The 13,729-nt window shown below is 39.2% G+C and overlaps 1 protein-coding gene across 2 annotated transcripts in view; it reads left to right on the top strand.

Moving 5' to 3' along the window:
* TMPRSS15 (transmembrane serine protease 15) overlaps positions 1 to 13,729 on the top strand; it is a 102,775-nt gene that overhangs the window by 14,432 nt on the left and 74,614 nt on the right. The window contains exons 6-8 of one of the 2 annotated variants that reach the window (XM_090031628.1): positions 717 to 844; positions 8,265 to 8,373; positions 12,537 to 12,646. In XM_090031628.1, the coding sequence (XP_089887754.1) occupies positions 717 to 844; positions 8,265 to 8,373; positions 12,537 to 12,646 (347 nt within the window). The remainder of the gene's footprint in view (positions 1 to 716; positions 845 to 8,264; positions 8,374 to 12,536; positions 12,647 to 13,729) is intronic. The other variant, XM_090031629.1, reaches the window with a different exon arrangement.

Here is a 13,729-nt window from a genome sequence, read left to right as displayed (position 1 = left end):
TCATGATACTCCTCTGATATGGAGTAAAACAGGTTTTTGATTATCTAATATAAAATGCATGCACCCTCTTGGCAACAAGGAATACATTCTGACATGTATATGAAGCACCTGTATACTTTTGTAAGCATAATTCTTAGTTTCAAATTAATAAAGCTTGTTTTTTCGAACTTAGTCAAATAGGATTGATCATTATCTTTTTGGTGTGTATACATTTATAAGTGACTAACTTCTAGAACTCTAGGAGTAATTCTCAGCCAGGGTACTGTGGCACCTTGGGGTACTGTGAGATCCTTTTAAGGGTGCTACGAGTTTCTATGCAACTTAGTACTGTTTAGTGTGCAAATACCTACACGATTCACAGGATGAGCTCAGAGATTTCAAATAGGAATCCATAATGTCAAAAACATTCTGACCTGTCATATTCTTTCTAAGCAATTTTGTGACAGAATTGCTCTATTATATTTCTGTCTTCAAAAATGAATGAAAGCTAACATCTGGTATTTTCCAAGGAGTTATTTGAGTCTAATGAGAGGTGCCTTGAATCTAAAAACACCAACTTAAAACCTATAAAAATATAACCAACAGATACTATGATTTGAACATTCAACTCAGACTAATGGACAAATATTTATAATAAGATTTGTTTTGGACTTCAATAGACAATGCTTTACTTGTTTGTAATGTCATTTTTCTGTCTCCCTGTGTTTCACTATTTTTATTTCAGTGACCTGTTTGCCTCCTGATGAACCTTGTGCTGATACCATGACCTGCATAAAAAAAAACTTATTTTGTGATGGAGTACCAGACTGCCCAGACGGTTCAGATGAAGCTGAAAAAAGATGTGGTAAGAACGTAAATCAGTCTTTACCAATCAATCTTTAACTCTGTTTGAACTGCTCAGTTTACTCTGCAGTACTTGGTATACTCTTCCAAACCCAGCCAATTAAAAGTATGGTTAAAGGTAATTTTGTACTTAAGATTGTGTGTAAAGATACAAATTTGTTTGAATATACTTTAAGGTGTAATGATAGGAGGCACCTAACCTGCTGGTGCAGGGGGAACCCAAGGTCATGATCCTGGGCCAATCTCACTATTGCACCTCCTGCCATACACGTGTGCCATGGTAGGAGGCACAACTGTCTGGCCCATGGACCAGATCCAAATGAAACTTCAAATTAATATCTATCAGGGGCCTTAAAATCTTTCCCTGGTATCTCAGACATGGTTTCCTTCTTATTAGAGGTTTTTTATTGGAGTTGGTCAAATCATGCAAATAATAACTCAAGAATATGGCCTTGGAATAAACATAGAAAAAACTTGTTCTGCTGCCTTTTAAAATATATTAGTTATTATTATTTGGTGCATCTACATGTATAATTAGTGTGAAGAGAGAAAAGCTCCAGAGCTGTTTGAACCAGAGTACACCGCTCCCAAGCATAGCATCTACACGTGTGCCTAAAGCAGCTGCATTTTGAGCCTGGGCACAGCAGGCCCAGGGTTGCAGCAGGCTTAGGGAGCCATCCCTGGGCTCTGGGTGGCAGAGTGGCCGGCTGAGGCACAAGAGTCCTGAAAGTGTAGAGCCATGTGGTTAGGTGGCAGGCAGGAGTGTTGTCCCTGCTGCCTGGGTTAACCAAGCACAATTTATGCCCACAGTCACCTTCCACATGTGCATTTAATTTCAGTTGATTACTCCACTGCAAGATAGTATTGCCCCGATGGAATTATCTTATAGTAGAATTAATTAATTTACTACACCTTAATACCAGAGCATGTGTAGATGGTGATGCTTTACTGCAGAGCTAATCAATCTACAGGCAACCCCCGCTTAGCAATCTTAATTGGTTCCTGAAAAAAGGAGCATTAAGCAAAACAAGTGTTAAGTGAAACTGAAAATATTTGACTCATGATGGTGACCACAATTGTTTTTAATGACCCAAGATGGCAACCACAAGTGTTATAATGAAAATGACTGAGCACTAAGTAAAATAAGGTATTCATTTAAAATGAGCATTATAGCGAAATGGCGCTAAGCGAAACAGCATTAAGCAAGGGTTGCCTGTATTCTACAGTAAAGTAAATGCATAGATGCACCCATTAAGTACTTGGATACTAATCACATTATTTGAAAATGTCGACAAAATCAACTTCAGCACAATTTTTCACAAATCTTAGGAAAGTTCACAAAATTTTAGTCTGAAACTTAAGTTGGTTGGATTTAACCTTGTCTAGATCATTTAATGCTGGTGGTCCATATTCTTTAATTTTTATGCCATTTTTTTGTGTGCGTCTCACTAGGATTTTTCAGTTAATCTTATTTTTGCCGTCTACCTGTTTCTGGCTGTATACTTGATGTATAAGTATGGTACTGTTATAAAGAAAATTAGTTACCTTTATTACTTTCATTATACATTAAGTACAAGCCCAGTCTTTTACTAATACTTAGATTATAGCATGCAAAACAGCTTATGTTCAAATTCTTCCAACATCTATTTCAGTTGTCCATGTACCTGATTTTTAACCTATCATCATGGAAGCAACTAGGAAGGCATTATCTCTGTTATTCTATCATAAGAAAAAGTTGGATTAATAGGTTTTAGTCCCCTGTGTATAACACTTGCACAAAGAGAAAATGAATATACAAGAAGATGTTTTTAGAATTTCTATGAAGAGTTTTATCTGTAAAGCATCTGTTTAACTAGTGGGAATTGTGCTGCTAAAATCCTTCATGCATCGAACTAAAATTTTACTTTTCAAAATAAGGGTACATTAACTGTATTTTTTCATATTAAGTTATTTTGATGTCTTGTTATAGGAATATATGTGTGTGTATTATTAATGTTGTATAGGGTATATACTTATTAAACTCCAGATGGGGTTTTCCAAACAGATGAATCTGAAATGAATAAGAATATCTTTCTTCTAATTTCAGGCTAGCATAAGGAACTTTTAAAAGTCTTAGCCTCTAAAAGAAGTAACAGTATTTTCATTGAATCATGAGAGGAGTATTTTGTATGTAAAGAGCCCATATTTCATTTAGATATAAACACTTATAGATATATTAAAGAACCCAACACCATTTCCCAAAGCGTTCATGCAGTAGAGACATTGTTGTCCAGTGCAAAGTTACTTCTAAAAGTCAGAAGCAAATTTACTCCAGAAAAAGTAACTCCTTTATATGCATCATATGTTGACTGCTGTTGTCAATCTCACTTTGGAGTAGCTATTTGCTCAATACAAACGTGCCCCCCCATCCTCCTCATGCACACAAGTACAGGTACACACTCACACACACTCGCACACACTCACAAATACACACCACACCACACCACACCATGGCTAAGTACGTAATAGTGCCTACTTTAGGCAACCAACTTGATAAAATATGGAATAAAATTCACAGGAAGCTTACTGTGTCTCTGCACTCTAAGTTGCATCAAAATAAAAGACATGTTTGGCTTGCCACTGAGTAATACATTCAGGTTGTGTTCACAACTTTTGCTTATATTTTGTAATGATCTGACAGTTAACATTTTTTTTTAAATAAGAGAGAAGCGGGTACAAACTTTGACCATAAAGCTCCTTTTAAAAGTCAGCATTGTTTCTCACTCATAGCACACATCCAAGCAAGTGTGCAAGTGCAGTTTGTGGCACCACAGACCCAGCTGTGGTGCCACAAACCACATGCGCCACACACGCACACATTTGCTGTGCAGCTGTTTTGCAGCACAGTGGCTTTTCTGACATGAGGTGATCCTAGTGTAAAAAAAATAAATAAAAAACCTGTGGCAGAAAAAAGTGGGGCATCACACACAGAAGCAGGGTGCACCACCTGAAAGTGGAGCCTGGCCAGCCAGAACCATGCTCCAGCTTCTGGCCAGGCTCTGCGCAGCTGGATTGCCACTTTTGGAGCCCTGGGAGGCCCCAGGTAAGGCTGCTGGGGCCAGCCTAGATGCTGGCCCCAGCCTCCCCTACCCCACCCAGAGTAAGTTGTCGCATGCCAGAGTGTACATGCCAGGGAAGATCTCAGGGACACTTAGCAACACAACTGTGTGCTGCTGCTATTTATCTCTGGCAAAATGCGTATGCACACTGTCACCTACTTGCACGATTAGCATGCAGCAATAAATGTTTACATGTTTACATGAGGTGTATACACATGCATCCAGGACCAAGTTAGAGCCAAGGTGGAGTAGCCCTGGGCTGACAGCAGGCTCAGTGTGGAGGAGGGAGGCAGAGATTAGGTGGGGAGGTTAGCTGTAGGCTTCAGGTCAGGGCATCAGGCAGTGGAAGGGCTTGTTGTGGCACAAGGGTGCTACAGTGTGGGGGCTAGCTGGCAGGCAGTCCCCACACTGTAGCACCCTCATGCCCCTGCTAGTCCTGGTCAGCAACTACACTTTTTGTCAAGGCGGTGTAATCTCATCCTAAACAGTACTGTCCCATGGCGGAGTTAATTTACTGTGCCCTAATATGGGCACAGCAAATGACAGATAATGACACTTTACTACAGATCTAATTATTCAGCTCTGCAGTAAAGAGCCCATGTAGGTGCACCTATAGTAACATTGTATCTAGTCTATACATTCTGATCTGGAAAAAAGTCCATAATTTGTTATGTCTTTGCATTAAAAGAAAAGCACATCAATAGAATATTGATAAAGAAAAGATTAAGAGTTACAGCAAACTATAGGGTAGAAGTTTTGATGTCCTTTTCCTTAGTTTCTGCCTAGTGAACCAAACTGTTCTTTTTAGTTCGGTTTCCTTAAGAACTGCAGTTCAGAGCCTTATGGGAATGAAAGTCTGGCTGGAGGACATGTGCAGCCCATCGCCTTCATGTTAGATTTTGACTCTTTAAAATTTGTGTTCAAAAGTGAAGAGTTTTTCCAAGCTTCCATATTTAGACTTCTTAACGGAGTTTGCAGAGCCAGTGTAGAGAATGGCAATCAGCCAGACGCACATTTGGGACACCTGCCAAGTTTTCCACCTCTTTGATTTTTTTTTTTTTCACTCGTATCCCATCCCTAGAGTGACTTAATACAGCTGTATAATAGCTAAAATTGTCTGGCTTTTCAGAAGCACTGCAGAATTTTACAATGAGATTTACAGCCAACTTATAATTCTTGTTACAAGAGCTCTTGCACCCAAAGGCACTATTTCCTTTTAAACAACTAAGTTGGTTCTTTTTTTCTTTTCTTCCTGACTATTATTCCCTGTAGTACTACTGAGTTGAGCATGTGCTAATGGTTTAAAGATGCAGTACAGGATGGAGCAATTCTAAGTCTCTTCCTGCCTTTGACATAGTTGTGTGAATTCCATAAGCTTTTCAGCAGAGATTCAGACAACAGGTGACCTAACATACCTTTATTTTCTATTTTTATTGATTAAAATTGTCATGTAATGCTTTTCTCTGGCTCTGCTATGGGAGACAGCAACTATAGGCTCTGCAAAGAATTGTTAACAATGGCAATGTAGGGGCTCAAAAGATGTGTGTAAAGCCTGGTCTGCATTCATTAATGGGCACTTCCATCAACACAACAGCCCTTTTCTTTATACTGATGTTAGGAGTCCAGAAGCTCAGCCCTAAAGGCATGATTTCTTCCAAAGGCTCTAATAGCTATGTTCTTGTCTGCAGCCATATTTTGTCTGTACCTCCTCAGTTTCACTACCTGGCTAAAAATAAAAAAATGAAATAACCATGAGTTAGCGAACTATACCTTCCTTAGCAGAGGAAGAGCACTGCCAGGGAATGAAATGGGATTGATCTTTCTCCTTTGAAGTCAGTTGGAGTTTTGCCATTGGAGTCTTGCCAAATGAGGCATCATAAACCCTACAACTTTAAACCCAGATCCCAGGGTAAGTGCCTGAAGCTGGCTAAAGACTTGTGCTCTGGAGAGGCAATGAGAGCCATCTTTATGAAACCCCACACTGGACACAAATGATTTCTTCTCTTCCTGGAACCAGAGCTTTCCTGAGACTCCAGCCATGAAGTACAAATGTCATGAATGACAGCCCTGTCTGTTCTTTGCTCTGATCAGCGAGCCTTATCTCCCCACAGAGGGGAGTAGCTGAAGCATAAAGTCTACAGAGAGGGAAGGGAAGTCAGAAGGGCCAACTCCACCTAGCCCTGTGCTGGTTTCTTTAGAAACTAGAACTGATTGTTAGAGAAATCTCTCGATTTGCAAAAGTGCTGATGGTGTTGTTTTTGTTGCTTTTTTTGTTTTGGTTTTGTTTTTGTTTTTGTTTTTGTTTTGGCTTTAATTCCTTTGGATTGTAGTTCTTTTAAAGTCAGTCTAAAGTCTATGGCATGAGTGGCTGGTTTTGAATCATATGACAAGAAGCTGATAAAAGAAATGAGAATGGGAGAAGAACAAAATAAATTAATTAAACAAAGAATCCTGCATGTTATTCAGCTCATACCTTTATGCTGTTATCTGTCTTTCTCATCAATTTAGGTTGTAAAGTTGATGAGAAAGGGGCCTATCTTGTTACATATCTGTGAAAAAGTACCACACTAGGGAGCACTGGATAAATAATAATGCCCTATAGGCATTGAGGAAAAAAAAAAAAGCCCATGGGGGCTCTTCCTTGCCCACAGATTGTGCCAGGGCTGGGGCAGGGGTGAGAATTGGTTAGTTAAGCAGGTGGTAAAGAATTGGTAAAATAAATGAGATTTTAGCCATGGTGACAGGGGAGAAGTTTGAGTCCCATGTTCTTCAAGCATTTTTAGTAGTGACAGCTAGACTTAACTTTGTACTTACAGCCTGAACCGATGTAGGTCTGGAAGCCAAGGAGAGATTAAAGATGTAGACCCCAAATTGCCATTTTATGGAGTTGCTTTTCAATGGGACCATATTTCAAAGACATATTAATGTAGCTCTCACTATTAATAATTAATTATTAATAATAATTACTCTATTAATAATTATTAGAGATTAAAATCCTATTTCTGGTATTAATGCAAAACTCTTAATTGTCCATCAAACCGAGAAACTTGCTTTTGCCCTCTTTGATTAATCTTGAGATGGGGAATTTAACATATACTCTGCAAATTCAAAACAACATCCCAGAAAGCTTAAATAATACGGCACTTTTTTTCTAAGTATTTTTTAAATTACCATAAATGTTCCACACAGTTATTCTGAATATTAAGTTTAATTTCTGTGTTTGATTTTTAGTAACAAATATCCTATAGATTTCAAAAGTGCATATAGGAGAATCTGTCCAGTTCTTATTTGGATTGTTGTTTAAATTCATTGATTTAAATAAAATAATAATAACATCCATCTAAAAGTAAGGTTGGTGAAATCTGTTTCAGCACTGTTTGTAATGGATATGAATTGGGTGTCTGGCTGATTCATTTCAAGTGCTATGTAAGACAGACAAATGAACCACTTCACTTGCTTTTTCTTCATGTTGGATCAAATTAATCCTGGTAGTGTAAACATAACTTTATGACTTGAGAGAGAGAATAAGCTTTATGGGAGAGAAACTCTTATGGCAAAATCCTTCTTTGCCACAAGTATTGTTAATAGTAATAAAACAAGGACTGATTTTAAAATGTGGTTGGATCAGCAGGGATTTTCCTAATTAAAGTGTCTTTTACACATGTTATCTTTGCGGTAAAATGGGACGGGATGGTGTAGTAAGCTGCATATCTTGAGGAAGGGACTGCAGCCGGCTGCAGGCAGGCAGTGTGTGCTTACAAGCCTGTCTTGAAGGACTGGGCACAGCTGATAATGATAATTATATCTGGCCCTGTGGGAGCTGAAAGGCTTCTAGGGTCCCAAGGGAGGGAGAAGAACAACTGAGGGTAGGTAGGCCAGCTCTCAGACGAGCCCCAAGCACCACACCACTGTTGACTCTCCCAGGGTCTGTAGCCAGGACAAGGGTGAAAGACTATGGTGGAGTTAAACTGAGAGAGTAAAGAGTGCAGGCTAGTGGCTGCAACACCAAGCCCAGGCACTCTCTTCGGGTCTGGGACAAGGCCATGGGGTGAGAGAACACGTGTTGTTTGTATTGATTCCTGTGGGAAGCGAGGTAGCCTTGGAGAAAAACCAAGACTGTTTGAATGAGCTATCCTCAGCCACTACAGATATATTGTGAGATCAGGAATTAGAGGTGGGGAAAAGCTGAATGGGTTTCACTTCCCTACGCCTGCCAGCACTGCATTGTTATTTAGATAACACTTTCTAGTTGTTGAATGGGTTTATAGTCAGGCAGTACTTCTGATTTCCATACTGTTATTTGACAAACTTTTTTCTTTACAGCCACAACTTGTGATGGAAAATTTGTGTTAACTGGCTCTTCTGGGTATTTCAACTCTATTAATTATCCAAAGCCCTATAATTCAAATATTATTTGCCGATGGATTATACGGTAAGCAGCTTCATCATGCTTTGTTACCCGTATTCTCTTTTTGTGAGGCATGGTTATTTCCTATAATTCAACATTTATTCCTTTATTATATTTCCAGTTATTATATCCTGCAAAGTATACAATAAATAGTCCATTAAAACAAGGAGCCCACCATTTTCCCATTAAATTGCTATGCCAGTCTATAGCATGATGTGGTATTTTCATAAAAATATTTCTTGAAAAATTACCTTCAAAATAGTTATTTTAAGACTGACATTATCACTGTTAACAGGTGGGATTTTCAGAAAATACCAACGTGTTTTAGGTAAACACATCTCATTTGGGAAGAAATGTGTTTTGTGTTTCTATATCATTTGGGGCCATATTTCTAAAGGTATGTGGGCATCAAACGTCAATTGAAATCAGTGGAGTTAGGTGCCTAAATGCCTTTAAAAATATGGGTGTTAACTTAATCTGGAAATCTCGTCTCCTTTTCACCAGTTGGCTCATTCAGAAGTACTGCTTTGAGGAAAGGCAGTGATTCAGTTATGGCTTTGTAAAAGATAGTGTACTGATTTTCCCCTCTAAGAATTCTTAAATTGGGGTATGATTTTTCAAACTAGAGCAAGGAAATTGACCACCCAAGTCCTGCTTAAACTCCATGCCACTTAGCTCCTAATTCCCATAGGTTTCTTTAAAATTCCAAGCCTTTGAGAGTGCTCTAGTAAGTCAGGTACTCCATTTTCCCTTTTGTCTTAAATGGGTAGCAATGAATTTAAGCCTTTGGATTTCTTTTTGATGTATGCAGTCCTTCTCATGAGTGAGAGAGAACTACTTTGAGGTGCCCTCCCAAATCCTGTCCATCTGTTATACACTTAACAGTTTTTTAGTTTTGCATATAACTATTAAGTCCCTTGTCCTCCCCATGAAGTGTAAAATTCAAACTGCATCCATGTTTTCTATTAAACTACCCCATTTAAATACATAAGATAAGCATGGCCCACTTATCTATGAAAGATGTAATGACGCAAACGTCTCCCTATCAAAGTCAGCGTGGTTTATCTACAGGAAGGGACTGCTCCCACAAACCTCAATGCAGGCCTGGAGTAAGATACCACCCTTGTAAATATTTCATGAAATACTACCTTCTTGACTTTTTACCTGTAAATTTATATGAATTTAAAAATCAATGAATCAAATTAGTTGCATTACTTTTTCCTTACAGAAATGCTAGGATTATTTTGCAAAGTGAATGAACAGAGTATCACAAATAAAATGAAAATGTAAGAAATTGTCCTGTATCTCATGGTTTACCTTGGAATGCCACAATTTAAGGAACAGTAGAAATACAGACTTCTTAAAGTTCATGCTTTATTTCTAACAATGCCTTAATGATGCAACAAATCTTTGTGGCTGCATGTTGCTAAATTAGTAAAATAACCTTCTAGTTTTATTCTCCAGTAGTCTGGCTTAGAAAAATTTGAGAACCCTTACAAGGAGAGCCTGAAAAGATCAGTTGGGTGCCTCCTAACCCAGAGACTGTCTTTCTTTAGGACACAATTGTTTCTTTAGGGAATCTTTTGAATTTTTCACTTACCATTGGGATTCATGTTGTTATTCATTTTTAAATCCTCTTGTAGAAACCTTTGAAAATCAACTTGCAGTACAACCAAGTGTGATCTTTCTCCATCCTTTTCTTCACCAAATAACCAGAAAGCCCTACTGTGACCCTTTGAGAGAAGATTTTACACTTTCTCTTTTCTTGCCCAACCAAAGATGTAATTTCATAATAAAAAATATAAAATCAAAGCACAGCAATAGCTTGATTGCAATTGTGTAGCCAGTTTTTCTCCCATTTACTTCTTACAATTTTCTTCTTGGCCTTTTCATTTTCATATATTATGTTTTAATCTACACAAAGATGCGAAAGAAAACTAAAGAGAATTACAAGATGGATAAATACCTGTTCTATACTTCTGTCCTTATGGTTTCTGGCATTCTGGCAAGAATGCTGTCATTAAAACTACATTTGGACTTTTCTTGGGAATTGCAGTCTCGGAGAACAACAAATTCAGGGTGGTCTGAGAAACTTAGATCACTTGGACTGTGGATTTTTTGAGGTTGTAAAATGTTTAATTTTAGAAGGGTATTGAGAGGACCATTTAAAAATATAATACAGGGTCTGAGATTGGGAAAGTAGGGAGGTATCTTTGGCTTACATTTGAGAATGTTCTGCACAGCATGCATCTGGAATGTGTTTAGCACACGTTGGAGCAAACTTGATGAATCGAGGGTGCTGGAGCATGTTAATTAACTCTCTTCATCAGCTCCCATGTCATGTCTACTCAGCGTTCCCATGCTTCAAAATGGCAGAGGGGGCACTTGAACTAAAGCTCATCCAATGAGCTTTAGTTTAAATGCCCCAACCACCATTTTGAAGTGTGGGACATTGAATACACATGATGCTGTGGACACTTTAATTGAAGCAGCTCTCGTAGCCACTCTAATTAAAGCACTCCCCCGCTCTGAAGCACATGTATAGATACTAAAATTTCATAAGCTTCAATTTGTTTTTGGCACAAGAAGATGTGTTGTGGATATAAGAGGAAAATTTTGATAGTTTTACTCCTGACATTCTGCAAATAGCCTTTTTAAAGTCAAATGGAACTACTTTACATGGTAAAGTAATCCTTATAATGAGCACTGTTTCTAAAAGCTTTGTGTAAATTAATGAGTAGTTTCTGGAGAACTGCCTACCTGAATTTCTTATTCAAAATTATGCAAAGGTTCAAGCCCTGAAAGATGTATTATGCATACATAACAGTTTATCTAGAGTTTTTATTCTTACTCTTAAGAAGTTCATGTTCTTTCTCTTTTGCCATTGCGTGAAATGTAAAGTTTAATCTAAAATACGCAATATAAATAATTAATTCAAGGGTCGGAAGGGACTTCAGTGGGCCATCTAGTCCAACCCCAGCCCCTGGCAGGGAAGAAAAAGTTTGCCAAATCTGGGATCATGTGATCTCAGCTAGGTGCTTGTCCAGTCTCCTCTTGAAGACCCCCAAGGATGGAGCGAGCACCACCTCCCTTGGAAGCCCATTCCAGATCCTGGCAACCCCGACCATGAAGAACTTTTTTCTTATGTTCAGTCTAAACTTACTCTCCAATAGCTTATGACCATTGTTCTTTGTTGTTCCAGGGGGTGCCCTGGTAAACAGATCATCTCCTACTTCATGTTGCTCTCTCCTTATGAATTTGTACACCTCCACAAGGTCCCCTCTCAGCTTTCTCTTGCAGAGGCTGAAAAGGTGAAGGTTCCTTAGCCTTTCTTCATAGGGCCTTCCCTGCAGGCCTCCATTCAGATGAGTGGCTCTTCTTTGGACCCTCTCCAGGTTGTCTGCTTACCACTTGAACTGCAGCATCCAGAACTGGACACAGTATTCCAGTTGTGGCCTGACCAATGCCATGTAGAGAGAGAGAATCACCTCCCTGGACCTGTTCATGAAACATCTATGGATCCACAACAAGGTGCAATTGGCTCTGCCGACTACTTCATCACATTGATGACTCGTGTTCATCCTGGAGTCAACAGTGACTCCAAGATCTCTTTCTGCCTCAGTTTTGCTGAGAAAGTCACCCCCCCAGCTTGTAGGTATGATGGTAGTTTTTTTTCTGCCTAGATGCAGCACCTTGCACTTGTCCTTATTGATTTGCATCCTGTCGCTCTCTGCCCACTTCCCCAACCTGTCGAGGTCAACCTGGATCTGGTTCTTCCTCTCCAGGGTGTTAGATTCACCTCATATTTTTGTGTCATCTGCCTATTTGGACAGGGTGCACCCTCTCCTCCAGATCACTGATGAAGATGTTGAATAGCACCAGCCCCAGAATGGACCCCTGAGGGACTCCAGTGCACACAACTTTCCAGGTTGACACTGGACCATCCCCCACCACCCTCTGAGTGCGACCTCTGAGCCAGTTTGCTACCCAGTCCACCATATAATTATCCAAGGCAAATCTCCTCAATTTATAAATATGTGTAATGCAGTTACCATATAATTTCTGAATGGTCTAGTAAATAAATGTTGTACTTGTGGGTTTGTTTGGGTTTTTTACCATAGATGAAGAAAATTACTGCTGAACATAATCTTTTTGTTTTCATTTTTTTTTCTTTTTGGCTACAATAGTGTGAATCAAGGGTTATCCATTAAACTAAACTTCACCTCTTTTGAAACACAACAATTTGGAGATACCTTGGATATTTTTGAAGGGACAGGACAAAGCAAGATTTTAAAAGGTAATGTCTGAAAAATATTTCTACCTGATCATATTTTGCAGTGAATAAGATATTCTATAATACAGTATAACTGTATACTGAGATTTAGTGTCAGCTTCCATCTTTCCATTGACCTCAGTTGGCTACTGAACTGGGGGGGGGCGAAGAGGGGAGAGGTTACTATATAACCGCATTGCTTATTATATTAGTCCTTTAGTTTCATAAATAATTTAGCTGTTTTGAGTTTTCTATCAAAGATCATTCATGTTTTAATTGCATTGTAATTGTCCTTGCACTTTTACACTTTTATGACAGATGCCTATACCAGAAAATGGAGTTACAAACTATTAAACTTTAATTTATTCCAAAATTTGTGCATAAATTAGAAAACTTCTTTGGATGCATCCATACATGCAGACACATGCACTTGCAGCAGCACAAATTTGAGGCAAGGATTTTTGCCTTAGTGCACATGCCCAGACATGCACTTTGGTGTGGGGCAAGTTGTGCCACTTGAGACAAAATAACCCTGCCTGGCTCCTCCTGGATCTGTAGCCAGCCTGAGCCTGGGGCAGCACCTGTGCTGGCCTCAGCAGTATAAAAAGCTGTCCTGGTGAGCAGCTTAGGGCTACTTGCTCTCAGGAGCTTCTCGGCCCCGGCCACTTGGTATCTGAGACACTACCTCTTGGGCTAGCTGGACTGTTGAAGCAGCCCTAACCAAGAGCTCCCTGCACCCTTAAGCCACTGCAGCAGTCTGCAGTGGGCTGTGGCTGCATGGTTGGCCTTTGCAGTGCTACTGCCATGCATACTGCCGCCCTGCCATATCTGGGCAGCTATTGACTGAAAGATGTTGTCAATGTGGTGGCCTGCTTTGAACTGTCAAAGCATGTCCTCCTGGCCACATACATACATACAAACTAGTTGGGCAATGTTTTATTGATATTTACAATTGTAAAGCAATTTGGAAGCCTACCAGTGTCTTTGTTTATCATAATAAAACAAATTCTAAATATTCGTATGTTTTGATGTTTGCTTTTGATTTTCTTATCGTGTAGCAGTTGTAACTTTCCCCCAAGCCCTTCACTAACTAGGATGTGGGAACAG

This window comes from Crocodylus siamensis, chromosome 1, assembly GCF_052110815.1.
Source record: "Crocodylus siamensis isolate JL-2025a chromosome 1, ASM5211081v1, whole genome shotgun sequence".
Lineage (NCBI taxonomy): Eukaryota > Metazoa > Chordata > Crocodylia > Crocodylidae > Crocodylus > Crocodylus siamensis.
This window is presented reverse-complemented; position numbering and strand designations above follow the sequence as displayed.